Here is a 23,001-nt window from a genome sequence, read left to right as displayed (position 1 = left end):
TGATTTATTATGACATGGCATCAGACCCACAGTTGGCAGGTAATTGGTTTTGGACAATTCCTGGTTACTGTACATAACTGGATCTATTTAGTGCTAGTTACTTACACTGAGGAGCAGATAGCCCCTCAGCCTCACTAGCCATACACAAGCTCCCTTCCCCGCATAGCTATACATTACCAAATGGAGAGAGGGAGAGATAGAGAGGGGGGGATTTCTTTGTCTCTGCACAGATGGATCAGACATGACAGCTTAAGTGATACAAATCAAACTTTATTTGTCACATGCGCCGAATACAACAAATGTTGACTTTACCGTGAAATGCTTACTGACAAGCCCTTAACCAACAATGCAGTTCAACAAGAGTTAAGAAAAGATTTACCAAGTAGACTAAAATAAAAAGTAATAATAAATAAGAATAACAATAACGAGGCTATATACATGGGGCGCTGGTACCGAGTCAGTGTGCAGGGGTACAGGCTAGTTGAGGTAATTTGTACATGTGGGTGGGGGTGAAGTGACTATGCATAGATAATAAACAGCAAGTAGCAGCAGTGTACAAAAGGGGGGGGGGGTGTCAATGTAAATTGTCCTGTGGTGATTTTATGAATTGTCCAGCAGTCTTATAGTGCCCTCTTTGTAGTGCCCTCTTCACGACTGTCTTGGTATGTTTGGAACATGATAGTTCTTTGGTGATGTGGACACCAAGGAACTTGAAACTTTCGACCCGCTCCACTAAAGCCCCGTTGATGTTAATGGGGGCCTGTTCGGCCTGCCTTTTCCTTTAGTCCACGATCATCTCCTTAGTCTTGCTCACATTGAGGGAGCGGTTGTTGTCCTGGCACCGCACTGCCAGTTCTCTGACCTCCTCCCTATAGGCCGTCTCATCGTTGTAGGTGATCAGGCCTACCACTGTTGTGTCGTCAGCAAACTTAATGATGGTGTTGGAGTCGTGTTTGGCCACCCAGTCGTGGGGGAACAGGGAGTACAGGAGGGGACTAAGTACACACCCCTGAGGGGCCCAGTGTTAAGGATAAGCAAGGCAGACGTGTTGTTGCCTACTCTTACCACCTCGGGGCGGCCCGTCAGGAAGTCCAGAATCCAGTTGCAGAGGGAGGTGTTTAGTCCCAGAGTGTTGAACGCTGAGCTGTAGTCGATGAACAGCATTCTCACATAGGTGTTCCTTTTGTCCAGGTGAGAAAGGGCAGTGTGCAGTGCGATTGAGATTGCATCATCTGTGGATCTGTTGGTGCGGTATGCGAATTGGAGTGGGTCTAGGGTGTCCTGTAGGATGCTGTTGAGGTGATCCATGACCAGCCTTTTGAAGCACTTCATGGCTACCGACGTGAGTGCCACGGGGCGGTAATCATTTAGGCAGGTTACCTTCACTTCCTTAGGCATGGAGACTATGGTGTTCTGCTTGAAACATGTTGGCATTACAGACTGTCAGGGAGAGGTTGAAAATGTCAGTGAAGACACTTGTCAGTTGGTCCGCGCATGCTTTGAGTACACGTCCTGGTAATCCGTCTGGCCCAGCGGCTTTGTGAATGTTGACCTGTTTAAAGGTTTTGTTCACATCGGCTACTGAGAGCGTTATCACACAGTCATCCAGAACAGCTGGTGCTCTCGTGCATGCTTCAGTGTTGCTTGCCTCGAAGCGAGCATAAAAGACATTTAGCTTGTCTGGTAGGCTTACGTCACTGGGCAGCTCGCGTCTGGTTTTCCCTTTGTAGTCCGTAATAGTTTTGAAGCACTGCCCCATCCGACGAGCGTCAGAGCCGGTGTGGTAGAATTCAATCTTAATCCTGTATTGACACTTTGCTTGTTTGATGGTTCGTCTGAGGGCATAGCGGGATTTCTTATAAACCCCAGATTAGTCACCGGCTCCTGGAAAGCGGCAGCTCTAGCCTTTAGCTCGATGCGGATGTTGCCTGTAATCCATGGCTTCTGGTTGGGATATGTACGTACAGTCACTGTGGGGATGACGTTGTCGATGCACTTATTGATGAAGCCGATGACTGAGGTGGTGTACTCCTCAATGCCATTGGATGAACATATTCCAGTCTGTGATAGCAAAACAGTCCTGTAGTGTAGCATCTTCGTCATCTGACCACTTCCGTATTGAGCGAGTCACTGGTACTTCCTGCTTTAGTTTTTGCTTGGAATCAGGAATCAGTAGGATAGAATTATGGTCAGATTTGCCAAATGTGGTGCGAGGGAGAGCTTTGTATGCATCTCTGTGTGTGGAGTAAAGGTGGCCAAGGATTCTTTTCCTCTGGTTGCACATGTGACATGTTAGTAAAAATATCTAAAACTGATTTAAGTTTGCCTGCATTAAAGTCCCCGGCCACTAAGGGCGCCGCATCTGGGTGAGCATTTTCTGTTTTGCTTTTGGCCTTATAGAGTTGGTTGAGAGCCGTTTTAGTGCCAGCTTCGTTCTGTGGTGGTAAATAGACAGCTACGAATAATGTAGATGAGAACTCTTTTGGTTGATAGTGTGGTCTACAGCTTATCATAAGGTACTCTACCTCAGGCGAGCAATATCTTGAGACTTCTTTAATATTAGACATCGTGCACCAGCTGTTATTGACAAATAGACACACACCCCCACGCCTCGTCTTACCAGAGGTAGCGTCTCTGTTCTTCCGGTGCTTGGAAAATCCCGCTAGCTCTATATTGTCCGTATCATCGTTCAGCCAGGTCTCGGTGAAACATAAGATGTTACAGTTTTTAATGTCCCGTTGGTAGGATAATATTTATCATAGGTCATCAATTTTATTATCCAATGATTGCACATTAGCAAGAAGAACGGGTGGCAGTGGGAGTTTACTCGCTCGCATACAGATCTTCAGATGGATGCCCGATCTGCAGCCAATTTTCCTGCGTCTTTTCTTAACGCAAAAGGTGGGGATCTGGGCCTGTTCCAGTGAAAGCAGGATATGCTTCTCGTCGGACTCGTTAAAGGAAAAAGTTTCTTCCATTCCGCGGTGAGTAATCACTGTTCTGATGTGCAGAAGTTATTTTCGGTCATAAGAGATGGTAGCAGCAACATTATGTACACAATAAGTTAAAAATAAGTTACACAAAACGCAAAAAAACTAACAAAATAGCACAATCGTTTGGGAGAATGTAAAACGTCAGCCATGTTCTTCACCACCATCTTTCAAACATCCCCTCTTCTACTACTAGGCATACTCACTCCCCTGTCCCAAATTGCACCATTTTTCCTTTATTGGGCTCTGGTCAATAATAGTGCACTATATAGGGAACAGGATGCCATTTGGGATGTCTCACCTTCTCTACCCTCTCACTACATTCTCTATCCCCCTCTAGCCTCTCCTACCATCTCAACCCTCCATTCTCTCTCTCTCTCTCTCTCTCTCTCTCTCTCTCTCACTCACTAGTACTTTGACCAGGGGAGCAGTCGGTCTGCAGTGCTTTGAAGAGTTCACTGCCGTCAGTAGCCTCAGAACTGCCTGGCATCGACATGCATCTCTCTGCCTGGCATCAACATGCCTTTTTCTGTCTGGCGTCAACATGCATCTCTCTGCCTGGCATCAACATGCATCTCTCTGCCTGGCATCAACATGCCTTTTTCTGTCTGGCGTCAACATGCATCTCTCTGCCTGGCGTCAACATGCATCTCTCTGCCTGGCATCAACATGCCTTTTTCTGCCTGGCATCAACATGCATCGACATGCCTCTGCCTGGAGCTTCTCTTTAAACTAATTTTAACTATTTTCCACCCTAAACGCAACATGCAACAATTTCAAAGATTTTACTGAGATACAGTTCATTTAAGGAAATCAGTCAATTGAAATACATTTGTTAGTCCCTAATCTATGGATTTCACATGACTGGGCAGGGGTGCAGCCATGGGTGGGCATAGGCCCACCAACTTGGCAGCCAGGCCCACCCACTGGGGAGCCAGGCCCAGCCAATCACAATGATTTTTTCCCCCACAAAAGTGCTTTATTACAGACAGAAATACCCCTCCCTTCAGACGATCCCGCAGGTGAAGAAGCCAGATGTGGATGTCCTGGCTGGCGTGGTTACACGTGGTCCGCTGTTGTGTTTCTTCTCCTCCCCAAGCTTATGACCTGCCTTAAAAAATGACATTCATTTATTCATAAAAGCACCGTTTAAATGTCCCGGCACTACAAAAACGACTTATTCTCAAGCATTTCTCCCCCAAACCTATTGTGTTGGTCGCTGTGTCACTGTAGGCTAGCCTACAGCCTAGATATGTGGAAACAAGACCAGGCCTTGCCTTCCCTGCCTGCCTGAAGGGATCAAACATGGTGGATATGGAGGTGCTGGCTTGTCTCTCTCAGGGGCTTGCTGGTTGTCTGTTCTTCTAGGGGATTTATCATTCTCTCTCCCCCCTCCACACCCCCAGCCGTCCCTGGCTACGCTAATAAAACGTGAACAGACAGTGTAGCGTGAAGAAATGTACATCCCCAAGCCGCATCAGGATGCAGACTCTCTGATCAGGCTTATTGGGGCAGAAAGAGAGGGGAGTGCCTGCTCCCTCCCTTCAGGCCCTGGAGAATGAGGGATGGTGAAAGAGGGGGTGCAGGGATAAGGGAGTTGCCGCTGTGTGTGAGTGTGTGTGGTCTGTTCTGACCTATGTTGAGTGGGACTAGAGGGTCTTCAGATACCCTTTCAAGGCCAATAACTTGAATTTCCCTAGATACAGTTAGCATTCCTGTGCACGCCACACAAAATAAACACCATTGTTTTGAATAAGAGTACGGCTCCCATTGAAGAAATGATTTCACAGTACTCTGTTCCAATGTTGTTGTTGAATTCTTCAAGTGTATTATAATCTTACCACTGTGTATGCAGTACCACAAATGGAGTTGTAGTAAGTATTTTGGCAATAACATCCCAATAGTCTCAATGTACAATATATCATCTTTACAGACTATCCTTATTGATATTTATAAACCGGGTGGTTTGAGCCCTGAATGCTGATTAGCTGAAAGCAATATATCAGACCATATACCATGGTATGACAAAACAAATATTTGTACTGCTCTAATTATGTTGGTAACCAGTTTATAATAGCAATAAGGAACCTCTGGGCTTTGAGGTATATGGCCAATATACCACAGCTAATGGGTGTATCCTCAGCCGTGGTATATTGGTCAAATACCACACTTCCTCGGGCCTTATTGCTTAATTACAGAACAGCGATAAATGTACAGTAATTCATTAGTATATTGACAGCCTTGAGTTAAATCGGCTTTTGGGTTTCAGTGGCAGACTTCCTGTGCTACTACGATGCATTTACATTTTGATATAATACATTTGATTTATGCAATGCTTCTCCAGTAGCTCAAAGCATCACCTTCACCTGAGTGCTACAGTCCCAGTCCATTCATTTGTTAATACGCTTACCTTGCAGTAATACAGTTCAGCAATTGATCGTGATGAAGTGTGTCTGTCTAGGTACTGGAGTTAGAATAATATACATATACAGTTATGGAGAAAGGAGGGTTTACTGGGCTAACTTTGATAAATGACGGTCATACTAATCTGATTATGATATTGTGCTCCCTCAGGTCTTTGCCTGGAGGTAGCTTTTCTCTGAACGTAGACAGGTATGCCTGGCATGTACTCTGGGCTACTCTCACTCTAGACGCTTGTAATAATGATTTGTACTCTGTACTTTTCCAGAACTCAATCTCTCTCGCTTTCCTTGTTTACTCAATTGAATTCAAAGGGCTTTATTGGCATGGGAAACATATGTTTACATTGCCAAAGCAAGTGAAATAGATTATTAAAAAAAGTGAAGAAAACAAATGTCATAATTATTACAGTGTTGTAACGATGTGCAAATAATTTAAGTACAAAAGGGAAAATAAAAACATACATTTGGGTTGAATTTACAATGGTGTTTATTCTTCACTTGTTGCCCTTTTCTTGTGGCAACAGGTCACACATCTTCCTGCTGTGATGGCACACTGTGGTATTTCACCTAATAGATATGGGAGTTTATAAAAATTGGATTTGTTTTCAAATTTTTTGTGGGTCTGTGTAATCTGAGAGAAATATGTGTCTCTAATATGGTCATACATTTGGCAGGAGGTTAGGAAGTGCAGCTCAGTTTCCACCTCATTTTGTGGGCAGTGTGCACATAGTCTGTCTTCTCTTGAGAGCCAGGTCTTCCTACGGCAGGCTATGCTCACTGAGTCTGTACATAGTTAAAGCTTTCCTTCATTTTGGGTCAGTCAAAGTGGTCAGGTATTCTGCCACTACTCTCTGTTTAGGGCCAAATAGCATTCCAGTTTGTTCTTTTTTTTGTTACTTACTTGACACATTGGAAATAATGATCTTTTTGTTTTCTCATGATTTGGTTGGGTCTAATTGTGTTGCTGTCCTCCAGTTCCAGCTTGCTTAGGGGATTCTTCTGTAGGTTAATCTCTTTGTAGGTGATGGCTTTGTTATGGAAGTTTTTGGAATCACTTCCTTTTAGGTCTCTCTCTCTCTCTCTCTCTCTCTCTGTGTTGTAAATTCACCACTGTGTATCTCTTCAAATGCTATATTCTGTGGAGGCAGTATGTTCGAGACTAGTTGTCTTATCTCACAAGCCCAGGTTCACCTGTCTTGTGAGCAGAGTTCTAGCCTCGCAAGCTGCCTGATCCCAAAAGCTTCCATGAATGTTTGCTGCACGAATATCATGATAGAGCAGCGGTAATCATTCTGGTATTTACGAGCCTGGCAGAGTTCACCTCAAATCCACTTCAATTAGTTTTATGGTTAGGGCTGAGGGCAGGTCAAATGTGATGTTTCTACTTGAGGAGGCAAACTGGATGTTCTTTCTAAATGCCACTCCTCCTCAAAATGGGACCTCATATGGAACGGAGAGTGAAATGAAAGAAGTAGCCAGAACTGGTGATTGACGACAAGCTTCTCTCTGAAAAACGTGTGCTTTGGATCCAACACAAGGGAAAAGGGTTAAGCATCTCTGGCCCTGTAGCCTGTCTACGCCGAAAGGGACCAGGCCAGTTCCCAAAGACGTCCCGTCCTGCTGCTGCAGTGCTGTTGCTCTCTATGCACTTTATCAGTTTCCCCCCTCTTCTCGGGATTGTTTTGAAGCTCTTCCATAGACCTGACTGGCCAGGCCCCTTGGGCAAACCTGTTACCTCAGTCACACTTCCCAAAAAGCTTAATTTAGCTTAGCAGGCACCACTGAGTGAGAGCACTTTCTGGCACTCCGTTTGTTATCGTAACAGTTTTAGACTCCACTGCAGTGAAGCGTTAAAGCGTTTACATGTGTCTCAGACCGGTGAGATAGACATGTTTGAGGTGATACATGTGGGGCTGGCACAAAATGAACTTCCTTGAGTACATCCCTCCGTAGAACTCTGGTACTGTTTTCTGTTCTTTCCTCTACCTGGTTCACTTGTGTCAGGTCAGTAACATCAAAGAGGATGGGAAGTGTTCTCTGTCTTAGTAATAAGCGTCTTTGGTGACATTGCTCATAGGAAAAACGTATAAGTGGATTCAGGAGGGAGGCAATGGGATGTGACAATCACAGAACTTTAATGTTACATGCAGTGGCTCAAGTGGCTCATCAGTGATGATGTTTTGCTTGCCATTTAAAACTTTCTTTAGGCTGCCATTGCTGCACTGCCAAAGCTATAGCGTTTATAATTTCCCCATTGTCCATTTCTGAGTGGTCTCTTGCTATAAGTTGTGAGCTTGGCCTGGTAGACAAAAAGTAGACAATAAATGGAGTATTGATAAAGATGATTTAATTTAAGGAATTTGTTTTATAACATGATCAAAATGAACTCTGAATAAATGAAAACCTACTTGCGGCAGGACTTAACTCTGTTAAAGCTAACAGCTAATTGTTAAAGGCTAGCAATCGATTTCACTACACTTGAATCTTTGTGTTTCCCATTGATCTGCCTTGTAAGCTAACAAGCGCATTGTGCATTAGGCCTCTTTTTCTCCATTCTGTCTGCCTTTAAGTATCTAAATATCAGCTAAATCCCTTTCTTACCCAAAGCTATCTGCACTAGCTGCTTAGCCACCACCCAGTGAGACTGATGTCTGTCCTCGCCCAGACAGTATATCCTCTGGCCTGCCTCCTAATCTCCCCAGGACACATCAGAGGAGAACCAGTTTAATAACTTCTCCTGTTCCCAGACAGTGTAGTAGTGAATCCCATGTCTCTCTATTTGGCAGGGGTTCAATATGACTCGGTTGATGTAAGATTTTTTTATTGAATGATGTTAATTTACTTCAACAACTGTGCTATTTGGTTGAATTAAATAATTACCATTTCAACTATTAAGAAGTGTTTCTTAAATCTGGATACCACTGGATGTCATAAGGTGAATGCACCAATTTGTAAGTCGCTCTGGATAAGAGCGTCTGCTAAATGACGTAAATGTAAATCCAAGGTGGTAGCAGTGGAAAGGTGTATCACAGTGTTTTTGGTAAGTGTTATATATTAGGGATTTTGGCCATGGTTAGACAAAGCTATGTTTTTTCTGTGTCAAAAGAGATTTCCAAGTACGAGCTCTGCAGCCTAGGTACTAACACAGGATTCTCCAAATCCTGCCCCCTCCTGCCTTCTCTGAAAGATACCCACTCCCACTCATCCCCCTCCTCTTTTCCTCTCCAATCTCCCCTCTCATCCCCCCTTCTCCCACATTCAGGAAATGGGAGGCCTGCCAGAAGCGCTCTCTGTTTCCGGGAATCTGTCTCACAATGCCGCAATGTAGTAAGCTGGCTTTGACGTGAGCGCCATTGTTCAAAGTGCAGGCCCCATTGTCTGAGGGAAGGAACAGCAACAAAAACAAAAACCACCCGCGGAAGAAGGGTGGAGATAGAGGGACCTGTGCTATTTATATGAAGAACCCAGCCACCTTCTATCTCTCAGACTTAGGCATTTGGGTAGGGATCTGCATGTTTGATATGCCAACCAGTGGAACAACTTGGACCAAGAAAGTGCCTGAGGACATGGGGCTTATGTTGGCATCGCCACACCACCGCCCTTTTGATTAGGAAATTAATTCAAGTGGGTCTAGTGTTCCATCATTTCTGGTCCCTCCGAGTAATGGTGGTGGTTGTGATCCTGTGATGTGTAAGCAGATGGTGAAAGATGTACCTATGATAGTGCAGTCTAGTGGTTAGCAGCATGTCATGAGACAGACGGCAAGGTGGGTTTAGAGGTGGGGGGGTTAGAAGCTGGCTGTCTCTGACTGATGATGTCACTCAGTACACAGAAACATGCAAATGACAAGGAAGACCAGAGCATGTTTTCATTAAGCGCCTCAGAGTAGGAGTGCTGATCTAGGATCAGTTTTGTCTTTTAGATCATAATGAATAAGGTTACCCCGGAAGTGTTGATTTATATACTTATTTTTTTATAAAATATATGTTTCTTTTGTAATTTTCTTGACGTAGCATGCAATGACAATAAAAACGTGGTAGCAAATGGAGAATATAAGGTTGAACATGGGGCTGGTTTCAGATACCCAGATTAAGCATATTCCTGGACCAAAAAGCACTTTCAATAGATTCTCTCTTCAACATGTTTTAGTCCAGGTACAGGCCTGGGAAACCAGACTATTTTTGCTAGAACATTAAACTTGTTGCTTGAGTTAACACTTCTGGAGTATAATGAATACTCAGGGAGAAAATGTTGTAGATTCACGTGCAGAGCGGGAGGTGTTTATCGCAGATGGCAGGAATCGTGGTCACAGGCAGGAAATGGTCATACACAGGTAGGCAAACAGGCAGGTGAATCAAAACTAGGACTGAAAGCTATAACTGGTTCTCACAAATGAGCTAGGAAAAGGCTAAGTAGAGTCAAAACGCACAATACCTCACAAAGGCACAAACAGAATGAACTTAACTAAATAAGGAGCTGATGAGACCAGGTGAGAAACTAACACAGGTGAAATCAATGAACAAAAATGAAAGACAGGTCTACGTTCAAGAACACAACGAAACAGAACACAAAGGTTGACTAAGAAAATAAATACAGAACCGTACATAGAGCTACAATACATTTTACCTCACAGGGGTCAAATTTCATACAGTTTGTGAAACTTAACCTGTCTTGAAAAAATTATTCAAAGTGGAATTAGGTTTTTAGAAATGTTTAAAAATTAACAAAAAATGTAAAACTAAAATGTATTGAATCAATAAGTATTCACCCCTTTGTTATGGCAAGCCTAAATAAGTTCAGGAGTAAAAATGTGCTTAACAAGTCACATACGTTGCATGGACTCACTCTGTGTACAATAATAGTGTTTAACATGATTTTTGAATGACTACCTCGTCTCTGTTCCCCGCACATACAATTATCTGTAAGGTCCCTCAGTCGAGCAGTGAATTTCAAACACAGATCAACCACAAAGGCCAGGGAGGTTTTCCAATGCCTTGCAAATAAGTTATTAATTATACTTTGGATGGTGCACTGTGTCAATACACCTACAGTAGTCACTACAAAAATACAGGCATCCTTCCTAACTCAGTTGCCAGAGAGGAAGGAAACCACTCAGGGATTTCACCATGAGGCCAATGGTAACTTTAAAACAGATACAGAGTTTAACGGGTGTGATAGGAAAAAGGATGGGTCAACAACATTGTAGTTACTCCACAATACTAACCTAAATGACAGAGTGAAAAGAAAAAAAATATTCCAAAACATGCATCCTGTTTGCAATAAGGCACTAAAGTAAAATGTACTTTATTTAATGAATGCAAAGCATTATGTTTGGGGCAAATCCAACACAACACATCACTGAGTACCAGTCTTCATATTTTCAAGCATGGTGGTGGCTACATCATGTTATGGGTATGCTTGTCATTGGCGAGGACTAGGGAGGTTTTTTTTAGGATAAAAACAAACAGAATAGAACTAAGCACAGGCAAAATCCTAGAGGAAAACCTGCTTTCCAACCAACATTATGAGACAAATTCACCTTTCAGCAGGACAATAACCTAAAACACATGGCCAAATCTACACTGGAGTTGCTTACCAAGATGACATTGAATGTTCTTGAGTGACCTAGTTACAGTTTTGACTTAAATCGGGTTGAAAATCTATGGAAAGAAAATGGCTGTCTAGCCATGATCAACAACCAACTTGACAGAGCTTGAAGAATTATTGAAAGAATAATGTCCAAATATTGTAAATTCCAGGTGTATGAAGCTCTTAAAGACGTACCCAGAAATACTCACAGCTGTAATCACTGCCGAAGGTTATTCTAACATGTATTGACTCAGGGGTGTGAATACTAATGTATTTCTTTATTTCTTTTTCAATAAATTTGCTAAAATGTCTAAAAACATGTTTTCACATTGTCATTATGGGGTATTGTGTGTAGATGGGTAAGAAAAAAAAAGATTTTGAATCCATTTGGAGTTCAGGCTGTAACACAACAAAATGTGGAATAAGTTAAGGGGTATGAAGGCACTGTACACTTAGAACAGGGCTTTACCAATGACTAATAGTATTCTAATCCTTTCTCGTCTTTGTTTTCACAGGTTTTCCAAAAAAGCAACCAGGTCAGAGTTTTTTTCCTTGCTTCGTAAATCTTTGTCCACATTGTCAATCACAAAGGACTACAATCATGACATCCAGATGAACATCACCATATAACTAGAATGTCTTACCACAAAATAAATGATATGCTCCTACGAGTTGGGTCACCTGGTATGCGTCCTAAATGGAACCCTATTCACGATTTAGTGTACTATTTTTGACCTGGCCCTGGTTAAAAGTAGTGTATTAAATAAGGAACAGGGTTCCATTTCAGATGTTGCCCTGTATTTGAGTTGATTTAGCCTGATATTATGAGGCTTTTGGAGCCCATACCGTGCCTGGCACCCTGATAAGCATGTTAAGATGACACCTCATGTATCTAGAATCTGAAGGTGCAGTCTTTTTCCTAAGCCGTAGGGATTTGGCTCTCTATTTCGTCTGGTAAAGGGTCTAAGTCCCAGGTGTCTAAGATACAGTATGTCTGAGAGAGTATTGTAACAGATAATATTACGTGAAAGTATAATATAATGGGGTCGTTCCATGAATAGAGTGACATTTTAAGTATACATTTTGCACCAATATTGAAATTTAAAAGCCTGGTTAAAAACCTGCACAGACGTGTGAAATCTGGTGTCCTGTGTGTGTGTGTGTGTGTGTGTGTGTGTGTGTGTGTGTGTGTGTGTGTGTGTGTGTGTGTGTGTGTGTGTGTGTGTGTGTGTCTCACCATGCCATCTGTGTTTGTGTGTTCCCAGGACCCCTAGCATTCTCAGCAAGGACCACCCCCCAGACAAGAAACCCAAGAGTGACAAAAACACAGTCCCACCTGTGCATGAGTTTGACCCTACAGGTAAGTGTGCACGCACAAGCATACACACACACACACACAAACAACATAGGACCTGCACACACAAACAAACAGAAAACAGGACTTGTGCACACTTGCAACATACACTCATTGAACAAACTGTGCAAGCACAAAATATAATACACACCTCAATCCATTTCAATGTCTAATCTAATTTTCCACTTGGTTGGTGCAGTGTATTACTGTCGGTCAGTTACTGGTGATAACTGTAATAATCATTTGACACAATATTAGCTACTGACCAAATAAACTAAATTCTATGAGAATAGTAATTAAACAGCTCCTTACGTAGTTGAATGGAGTGGAAAGAGTTTCTGTTAGTGGCGAATCCTAACTTCATAGCGACCATTAATGCACATTGGGGTTGTTTCAAAATGAAAGGAAACTCTTTCACTGTATACTGTATTGTCTGATATAAGCTCAAGCCAATCACTGTTATTAGACCATTTCAGACTGTAAACGTGTCATTGATCCTGTTATAGGTAGCACTCCACTTCACTCACTCACACACATTAGATAATTGAACTTAAATTATGCAGCGTGTCGATGTGATAAGTGCTGCGGTGACATGCTATAGCCTAGGTGGGAGCTACTAGACACCAAACGGAAGAAAACAAACCGAAGCAGGGTGGGACTACCTGGACGTGTCCAATAGGAAACGTTTGTTTTTGTTTTCCGTTGCAAAACGTTTTGCTACGCTGTGCGCTAACCCTGGGAACGGAAAATGTTTTGCAACAAAAACAATAGTTTCTTATTGGCCAAGTTCACGTAGTCCCTCCCTCTTTTTTTTCATTTGCTACCTAATGAATAGGACCCTGTTATTAAAGCTCCACTCTGGAGACTAGGGGTTAATGTTTGGTCTGGGGTGGGGGGGTCAAATGGGAGCACTGTGGCTCCCCAGCTGACAACCAGATTAACAGCCAGCACCAGGCTGATGCTTATCTTCTGTTAGGCTGGAGAAACAGGAGCGGCAGCAGGATGAAACACAAACACACACATGTGCATACACACATTCAAACACACACAGTCAAAATAATACTTGCACACTTGCACACACGTCATGGCTGCTGGAGTCTGAGGATGAAACACACACACACACACACACACACACACACACACACACACACACACACACACACACAGGTTAATAGTGCGCTTTGAGCCCTAGTCATGTGATGAGGTAGTCTACTCTTCAGACAGGCACAGCACCAAAATCCCTCCCATTTGGGTGCTAGCGGTCTAGTCTGTGTTTTATGAATGTGCAATGAGCATATACAGATACAGGCATCCTTCCTAACTCAGTTGCCTGAGAGGAAGAAACCGCTCAGGGATTTCACCATGAGGCCAATGGTGACTTTAAAACAGTTACAGAGTTTAATGGCTGTGATAGGAGAAAACTGAGGCTGGATCCTCAACATTGTAGTTACTCCACAATACTAATTGAATTGACAGAGTGAAAAGAAGGATGCCTTTACAGAATGCAAATATTTCAAAACCTGTGTTAATTTTCTATAATGCCTCTTACCAGATGTTGGGCATTATTAGTGGATGTGCACTGCATTGTGCATGGTTAATTTGTAACAAAAAGGACATTTTCGTAGACCGACTTGAAAGCCAGATCAGTGACTATTGCAAAAAAGCAGGTTGAACTATTTTGATAAAATAATGAAATTATGAATGGGTCTTATGGTTGTGGAAGACTTATATTTAGCTTAGGTATAATGTTACAAGCTTTGAATTCATTATATTATTCCTGACTGTTTGAAATGCAGTGTATTGACCTTTAATTGCGCAACAATGGTTATTTAACCTTTTTAGTTTTTTATCGATATATTTATCGTGAATTGGCCATAAGTTAAAAAAAATCGAGTTATGATTTTTAGGCCATATCGCCCAGCCCTAGTTGCAGGCCTGATAAACAACAATGACGAGTCAGCCTATAGAGAGGAGGTACAGTGCATTTGAAAAGTATTCAGACCCCTTGACTTTTTCCACATTTTGTTAGGTTACAGCGTTATTATAAAATGTATTATTCTCATCAATCTACACAAAATACTATATTTTTGCAAATGTATAACAAATTTAAACTGATACCTTATTTACATACGGTTTTCACACCCTTTGCTACAAGACTCAAAATTGAGCTCAGGTGCATCCTGTTTCCATTGATCATCCTTGAGATGTTTCTACAACTTGATTGGAGTCCACCTGTGGTAAATTCAATTGATTGGACATGATTTGGAAAGGCACACACCTGTCTATGTAAGGTCCCACACAGCTGACAGTGCATGTCAGAGCAAAAACCAAGCCATGAGGTTGATGACAGGATTGTGTCGAGGCACAAACCTGGGGAAGGGTACCAAAGAATGCCTGCAGCATTGAAGGTCCCCAAAAACACAGTGGCCTTCCTCATTCTTAAATGGAAGAAGTTTGGAACCACCAAAACTCTTCCTAGAGCTGGCTGTGCGGCCAAAGTTAGAAATCGGTTGAGAAGGGCCTTGGTCAGGGAGGTGACCAAGAACCTGATGGTCACTTTGACAGAGCTCCAGAGTTTCTTTGTGAAGATGGGAGAACCTTCCAGAAGGACAACCATCTCTGCAGCCCTCCACCAATCAAGCCTTTATGGTAGAGTGGCCAGACGGAAGCCACTCCTCAGTAACAGGCACATTACAGCCCGCTTGGAGTTTGCCAAAAGGCACCTAAAGCGCTCTCAGACCATGATAAACAAGATCCTCTGGTCTGATGAAACCAAGATTGAACTCTTTGGCCTGAATGCCAAGCATCCCATCTGGAGGGAACCTGGCACCATTCCTACGGTGAAGCATGGTGGTGGCAGCATCATGCTGCGAGGATGTTTTTCAGCAGCAGTGACTGGGAGACTAGTCAAGATCGAGGGAAAGATGAACGGAGCAAAGTACAGAGAGATCCTTGATGAAAACCTGCTCCAGAGCGGTCAGGACCTCAGACTGGGATGAAGGTTCACCTTCCAACAGGACAATGACCCTAAGCACACAGCCAAGACAACGCAGGAGTGGCTTCAGGACACGTCCTTGAGTGGCCCAGCCAGAGCCCGGACTTGAAACCGATCGTACATCTCTGGAGAGACCTGAAAATAGCTGTGCAGCGACACTCCTCATCCAACCTGACAGAGCTTGAGAGGATCTGCAGAGAAGAATGGGAGAAACTCCCCAAATACAGGTGTGCCAAGCTTGTAGCGTCATACCTAAGAAGACTCGAGGCTGTAATTGCTGCCAAAGGTTCTTCAACAAAGTACTGAGAAAGGGGTCGGAATACTTATGTAAATGTGATAGTTTTCTTTCTACAAACCTATTTTTGCTTTGTCATTATGGGGTATTGTGTGTAAATTGATGAGGGCATAAAACGATTTAATCCATTTTAGAATAAGGTTGTAACGTAACAAAATGTGGAAAAAGTGAAGGGGTGTGAATACTTTCCGAATGCACTGTATATACACAGCAATGTTCTAACTTCTATTGGAAAGCCTTCCTAGAAGAGGGGAGGCTGTTATAGCAGCAAATAGGAGACCAACTACATATTAATGCCCATGATTTTGAAATAGAAATGTTTGACGAGCAAGTGTCCACATACTTTTGGTCATGTAGTGTATATCTCACTGTTTCTTAACCTATCATTCAATAGCTCAACCTGTGCTGGTCCATGATATGTTGCTGACCGGTTTCTGAGACTTTAATCTGGGAGTTCTACAGAGTTAGTTTTAATGTTAGCTGTCCTGCAAGGAGGAAAGAACATGGCTTGCTGGTCGCTGGTACAAAAAAGGTTAAGAAACATTTATCTTTATGCCTTCATTTTCTTTGTCTGAGAGACATTTTAGGCTTGGCTTTCCTCAGAATCCTTCTTCTTTTGAATTCTGCTTGTTTTTTTTTCATTCTTAACCTCAGTTACCTTTATTTCAGTTTAGTTGTTTTCAAGGAAGCGTTATCTACATGTCCATACATAAATACATACAGTACCAGTCAAAAGTTAGGACACACCTATTCATTCAAGGGTTTTTCTTTATTTGACTATTTTCTACATTGTAGAATACTAGTGAAGACATCAAAACTATGAAATAACACATATGGAATCATGTAGTAACCAAAAAAGTGTTAAACAAATCAAAATATATTTTAGATTCTTCAAAGTAGCCACGCTTTGCCTTGATGACAGCTTTGCACACTCCTGGCATTCTCTCAACCTACTTCACCTGGAATGCTTTTCCGACAGTTTTGAAGGAGTTCCCACATATGCTGAGCACTTGTTGGCTGCTTTTCCTTCACTCTGAGGTCGAACTCATCCCAAACCATCTCAATTGGGTTGTTGTCAGGTGGATGTGGAGTCCAGGTCATCTGATGCAGCACCATCACTCCCCTTCTTGGTCAAATAGACCTTACACAGCCTGGAGGTGTGTTTTGGGTCATTGTCCTGTTGAAAAACAAATGATAGTCCCACTAAGCGCAAACCAGATGGGATGGCGTGTCGCTGCAGAATGCTGTGGTAGCCATGCTGGTTAAGTGTGCCTTGAATTCTAAATAAATCACTGACAGTGTCACCAGCAAAGCACACACACACACACCATCACACCTCCTCCTCCATGCTTCACGGTGGGAACCACACATGCTGAGATCATCGGTTCACATACTCTGCGTCTCACAGAGACATGGCGGTTGGAACCAAAAATTTTACATTTGGACTCATCAGACTCAAGGATAGATTTCCACCGGTTTAATGTCCATTACTCGTGTTTCTTGGCCAAAGCAAGTCTCTTCTTATTATTGGGGTCCTTTAGTAGTGGTTTCTTTGCAGCAATTTGACCATGAAGGCCTGATTCACACAGTCTCCTCTAAACAGTTGATGTTGAGATGTGTCTGTTACTTGAACTCTGTGAAGCATTTATTTGGGCTGCAATCTGAGGTGCAGTTAACCTCTCTAGGGTCGGCGGGACGAAATCGTCCCACCTACGTAACAGCCAGTGGAATCCTGTGGCGCATTATTCAAATACCTTAGAAATGCTATTACTTCAATTTCTCAAACATATGACTATTTTACACCATTTTAAAGACAAGGCTCTCGTTAATCTAACCACACTGTCCGATTTCAAAAAGGCTTTACAACGAAAGCAAAACATTAGATTATGTCAGCAGAGTACCCAGCCAGAAATAATCAGACACCCATTTTTCAAGCTAGCATATAATGTCACAAAAACCCAAACCACAGCTAAATGCAGCACTAACCTTTGATGATCTTCATCAGATGACACACCTAGGACATTATGTTATACAATGCATGCATGTTTTGTTCAATCAAGTTCATATTTATATCAAAAACCAGCTTTTTACATTAGCATGTGACGTTCAGAACTAGCATACCCCCCGCAAACTTCCGGTGAATTTACAAAAAATTTACTAAATTACTCACGATAAACGTTCACAAAAAGCATAACAATTATTTTAAGAATTATAGATACAGAACTCCTCTATGCACTCGATATGTCCGATTTTAAAATAGCTTTTCGGTGAAAGCACATTTTGCAATATTCTGAGTAGATAGCCCGGCATCACAGGGCTAGCTATTTAGACACCCAGCAAGTTTAGCACTCACCAATGTCAGATTTACTATAAGAAAAATGTTATTACCTTTGGTGTTCTTCATCAGAATGCACTCCCAGGACTTCTACTTCAATAACAAATGTTGGTTTGGTCCCAAATAATCCATAGTTATATCCAAATATCCTCTGTTTTGTTCGTGCGTTCAAGACACTATCCGAATGGTAAAGAAGGGTGACGAGCACGACGCATTTCGTGACAAAATTTTTGTAAATATTCCATTACCGTACTTCGAAGCATGTCAACCGCTGTTTAAAATCAATTTTTATGCCATTTTTCTCGTAAAAAAGCGATAATATTCCGACCGGGAATCTGTGATTAGGTTAAAAGACGAAAGAAAATAAAAGCATGGGGTCGACTCGTTCACGCGCCTCAGCCCATTGTCCTCTGATAGAGCACTTGCCAAAAGTGCTAATGTGTTTCAGCCTGGGGCTGGAATTACATCATTCAGCTTTTTCCCGCCTTCTGAGAGCCTATGGGAGCTGTAGGAAGTGTCACGTTACAGCAAAGATCCTCAGTCTTCAATAAACAGAGTCAAGAAGCTCAAGGAATGGTCAGACAGGCCACTTCCTGTAAGGAATCTTCTCAGGTCTTTGCCTGCCATATGAGTTCTGTTATACTCACAGACACCATTCAAACAGTTTTAGAAACTTTAGGGTGTTTTCTATCCAAAGCCAATAATTATATGCATATTCTAGTTACTGGGCAGGAGTAGTAACCAGATTAAATCGGGTACGTTTTTTATCCGGCCGTGCAAATACTGCCCCCTATCCCCAACAGGTTAACTCGAATGAACGTATCCTCTGCAGCAGAGGTAATTCTGGGTCTTCCTTTCCTGTGACGGTCCTCATGAGAGCCAGTTTCATCATAGCGCTTGATGGTTTTTGCTACTACAGTTGAATAAACTTTCTTCAAGTTCTTGACATTTTCTTGATTGACTGACCTTCATGTCTTAAAGCAATGATGGACTGTCATTTCTCTTCACTTATTTGAGTTGTTCTTGCCATAATATGGACTTGGTCTTTTACCAAATAGGGCTATCTTCTGTATACCACCCCTACCTTGTCACAACACAACTGATTGGCTCAAACACATTAAGAAGGGAAGAAATTCCACAAATTAACTTTTAACAAGGCACACCTGTTAATTGAAATGCATTCCAGGTGATTACCTCATGAAGCTGGTTGAGAGAATGCCAAGAGTGTGCAAAGCTGTTATCAAGGCAAAGGGTGACTACTTTGAAGAATCTCAAATATAAAATAACACTTTTTTGGTTACTACATGATTCCATATGTGTTATTTCATAGTTTTGATGTCTTCACTATTATTCTGCAATGTAGAAAATAGTCTAAATAAAGAAAAACGCTTCAATGAGTAGGTGTGTCCAAACTTTTGACTGGTACTGTACATACATTCAATAAAACAATTACTAATTGCAACAAAATTCAGACTGACTCCTCACACACTGTAAGGTAAGGTGTATAGTCACACTGGTACAGAAGACTCACTCTTTTTTTTGCCATGTTTTTTTCTCCTCCCAATGTTTTAGATTTTCTTGTCTTTTGCTCTGTTTTCTCCTCTGTGTGTCCTGGTTGTGTTTTTACGTTACCATGTGAACTGTGTCGTGCTGTACTAGACGTGCCTGTGCAGCGGTCTGGCTGTGTAGTAGCCGAGGGAAGCCCCTCCGAACCCTGTGGTAAGATGGTCTTAATGGCTGTGTCTCAATAGTCTCTAAGTGTCCTCTTTTTCTTGTCTCCTTTCCTTCATTTGATCTGAGGGAACAGGACAGTGGACAGGTGGAAACCCGATTCACCAGCACTAGGCTTTTTTTCCACCATAATAGCACCTATCCCGTCTGTTAAGTTCAGTGCAAACAAAGGGAGGCAAGTGGAAGTTGCCGTTTTAGACTATTGAGATGCACCCCGTTAGTGTGTGGGGGCTGTTTTGTGTTGCGACGTCCCCAGTTCTTCTGGCATGTTCACGAACGTACTAACACGAGTCCTACACCCCTTCGTTCTCCTTTTATTCATTTTTATTGAACTCACCATTGTCTCTCATTGCCCTGGCAGTGAACTTTCCCGCAGTGTTGAGAAACATTGTCTGGATGTTTTAGTGTTACCTGGCCAGAGCAGCGAGAAGGAAGATGTTTGGGTTGATGACGGAATGCTACCAGGAGAGGTTGAGGGGAGAAAGTTGGAGAAAACGCACCTGTTTAACTATACTACATTTTTAAGTGGCAGTTCAGCCGAATGACCTATTTATTTACATTGTCAAGGTTGGAGAGACTGAAATCCATGCTTTGGTGTTGTGAAGCTAGCTACTGCCACCAACTGTTAATGTTGGTGGCAGTAAATCAATGTCCCCCAGTTAGCATGCTTTCAATTTCATGCCCAGATCATTTTTTAAAGGGATTGTGTAGCCCAATAACTTTGAAGTGACTTTGATGTGATTTGGGCATGACATTGAATTTACTTAGTTTTTTAATACAGCAGGATTTTTTCTGGATTAAAATGGGGCTTAGGTGAGGGGTTTGGCTGGGGTGTGGCAGTGGGCCTGGGCCAATAGCGAGGTCATCGACCCCTTTTTTTGGAGGCCCTCTTGCTCGCAGAGACAAAATGTTGATGTTTTAAAGCGAATTTCCTGCAATTCCACAGATTTTGCTATGGCTATTGCCGTGTTCTTATGCTATCTAAGTGACTTAACAAAGTCAATGGGGGCCCCCATGTCATGACAAAAATACTCCTGAATGCATAATTTTCTACAATTGTAGATTCTCCCTGACTGTTTTGCTTTTATTTTGGTGATTGTTAGTAAAAAAAATGTATTATTTATTTAAAAATACATAGCTCATATAAGTTTTCTACATACGTTATATTAAGTTTACACTGAAAATGTTTTTCCATGCCAAAAATTATTTCCCCCAAAAAGGCGGCCCGAAAAAAACACTTACACAGCCCATCCATTACTTTTCTATGTTGAGAAAAACGCTGTACAATATCAGTTAGTGTCAGTGGCTAGTTTAACAAAACCAAAGCAATGACTGCAGTCTCCTTGTTCAGAGACTGCTTTCAAGGTAAGGAAACAAATATGTGGATAAAAAATGTGGCTGAAATGTCCATTTAAAGTGCTTCAAAGTGAGACAAAACCATATTTTCTCACACATTTGCAATAATTTGAGTAATACGTTGATGATTACATCTGTTGCTGGGTTGCAACATTAGCCATTATTTGACATTGCACAATTTCTTACTGTACCTCCTGCAACCTAGCCTCGTATGAACCATCCTGATCTCGAGAGCTTATATTCTGTTTCGCTTCACAGATAACGAATCAGAATGTAAGCTTGCGAGATCAGGATGGTTTGTACGAGAGGCTACCTGCAACCCGGACTACTGGTTTAATCTGCTTTTTCGTTTGGCTTTGTTTACAGTATGCACTCACTGTTTATAATGATGATATGGGTTTGGATTAACTATTGTGTTAGTGCAACTCACCTGCAAGTTTACTGGTGTGGTGAATCAATGTCAATTTACGAATGTGAATCCGTGTCTCTCTATTTGAAAGTCAAACAACTCACAATCTGTGTTCAAACAAACATGACAAAGGGTGCTGTTGCCACTTGTGTCCTGATATCAATGTTCCACAAACAACATGTCTTTATGTGAGCATCAAACTGGGTTCCTAGAGGGTCATGTGTTATGCTTTTGTTTGTCTCTTTTTGTGCATAGACTGCCTTCAAGTTCAGGGAACAAATATCTAATATGCAATTTTGCAGAACTATCCCTTTAACAAATGCATCCATGTATTAAAGGCTTTTGAAGAAGAGAGTGAAGTACTTTCACAACTGGGGCGTAGTATTAAGTATTTGAAACCAGGTAATACCCTGAGGTATCAATCATTCATTGCTGCCACTCAATAGAAGCTTCAAAAGCCTCAGGTTTCATCATCATCATTTTATAACAACGACTAGCCACAAAACAGACCTGATCTATTGAGTGAGTGCCTCCATCACCAAGGAGACACATTGCCTTATACCTGTATATAGGAAAACAGTTTGACACCCACATTGCATATTGTGCCCCATCACGCACCCCCTGTCACTGACCTTGATTCCTTTAACTGTGCCAACCCGAGTGTATGTGTGTGTGTTGTTTGTGTGTGTGATAGTGGGTAACACAATATTTATTTATCTTCTGTCTGTCTATGTGTAGGGCTTGTCCAGCGTTGTGTGATCATCCAGAAAGATGAGAATGGCTTCGGGTTGACAGTGAGCGGAGACAACCCTGTATTTGTGCAGTTGGTCAAAGAGGGTAAGGCCTTTTCCATCCTATTCTAATCTACACCTTCCTGTTCTTTAGTCAAGTCAATTATGATGAGGTATGGTGTGGCTTAATTGGTAAAGCATGGCGCTTGCAACAGCAGGGTCACTGGTGCGATTCCCACTGGGGCCACCCATATGAAAATGAATGTACAGCTGAAGTCAGAAGTTTACATACACATAGGTTGGAGTCATTAAAACTTGTTTTTCAACCACTCCACAAATTTCTTGATAACAAACTATCGTTTTGGCAAGTCGGTTAGGACATCTACTTTGTACATGACACAAGTAATTTTCCCAAAAATTGTTCACAAATAGATTATTTCACTTATAATTCACTGTATCACAATTCCAGTGGGTCAGAGGTTTACATACACTGCATGTACCTTTAAACAGCTTTGGAAATTCAAGAAAATGATGTCATGGCTCTAGAAGCTTCTAATAGGCTAATTGACATCATTTGAGTCAATTGGAGGTGTACCTGTGGATGTATTTCAAGGCCTACCTTCAAACTCAGTGCCTCTTCGCTTGACATCATGAGAAAATCAAAAGAAATCAGGCAAGACTTCAGAAAAAAATTTGTAGACCTCCACAAGTCTGGTTCATCTTTGGGAGCAATTTCCAAACGCCTGAAGGTACCAGGTTCATCTGTACAAACAATAGTACGCAAGTATAAACA

At 42.1% G+C, this 23,001-nt stretch overlaps 1 protein-coding gene across 3 annotated transcripts in view; it reads left to right on the top strand.

Moving 5' to 3' along the window:
• arhgef12b (Rho guanine nucleotide exchange factor (GEF) 12b) overlaps positions 1-23,001 on the top strand; it is a 102,704-nt gene that overhangs the window by 31,593 nt on the left and 48,110 nt on the right. For 2 of the 3 annotated variants that reach the window (XM_029699952.1, XM_029699951.1), the window contains exons 2-5: positions 11,518-11,538; positions 12,268-12,362; positions 19,641-19,700; positions 22,216-22,314. In XM_029699952.1, the coding sequence (XP_029555812.1) occupies positions 11,518-11,538; positions 12,268-12,362; positions 19,641-19,700; positions 22,216-22,314 (275 nt within the window). The remainder of the gene's footprint in view (positions 1-11,517; positions 11,539-12,267; positions 12,363-19,640; positions 19,701-22,215; positions 22,315-23,001) is intronic. The other variant, XM_029699953.1, reaches the window with a different exon arrangement.

This window comes from Salmo trutta, chromosome 19 (assembly GCF_901001165.1).
Source record: "Salmo trutta chromosome 19, fSalTru1.1, whole genome shotgun sequence".
NCBI classification, from domain to species: Eukaryota; Metazoa; Chordata; class Actinopteri; order Salmoniformes; family Salmonidae; genus Salmo; species Salmo trutta.
The sequence above is the reverse complement of the archived record's forward strand: the minus strand, read 5'-3'. Positions and strand labels throughout refer to the sequence as shown.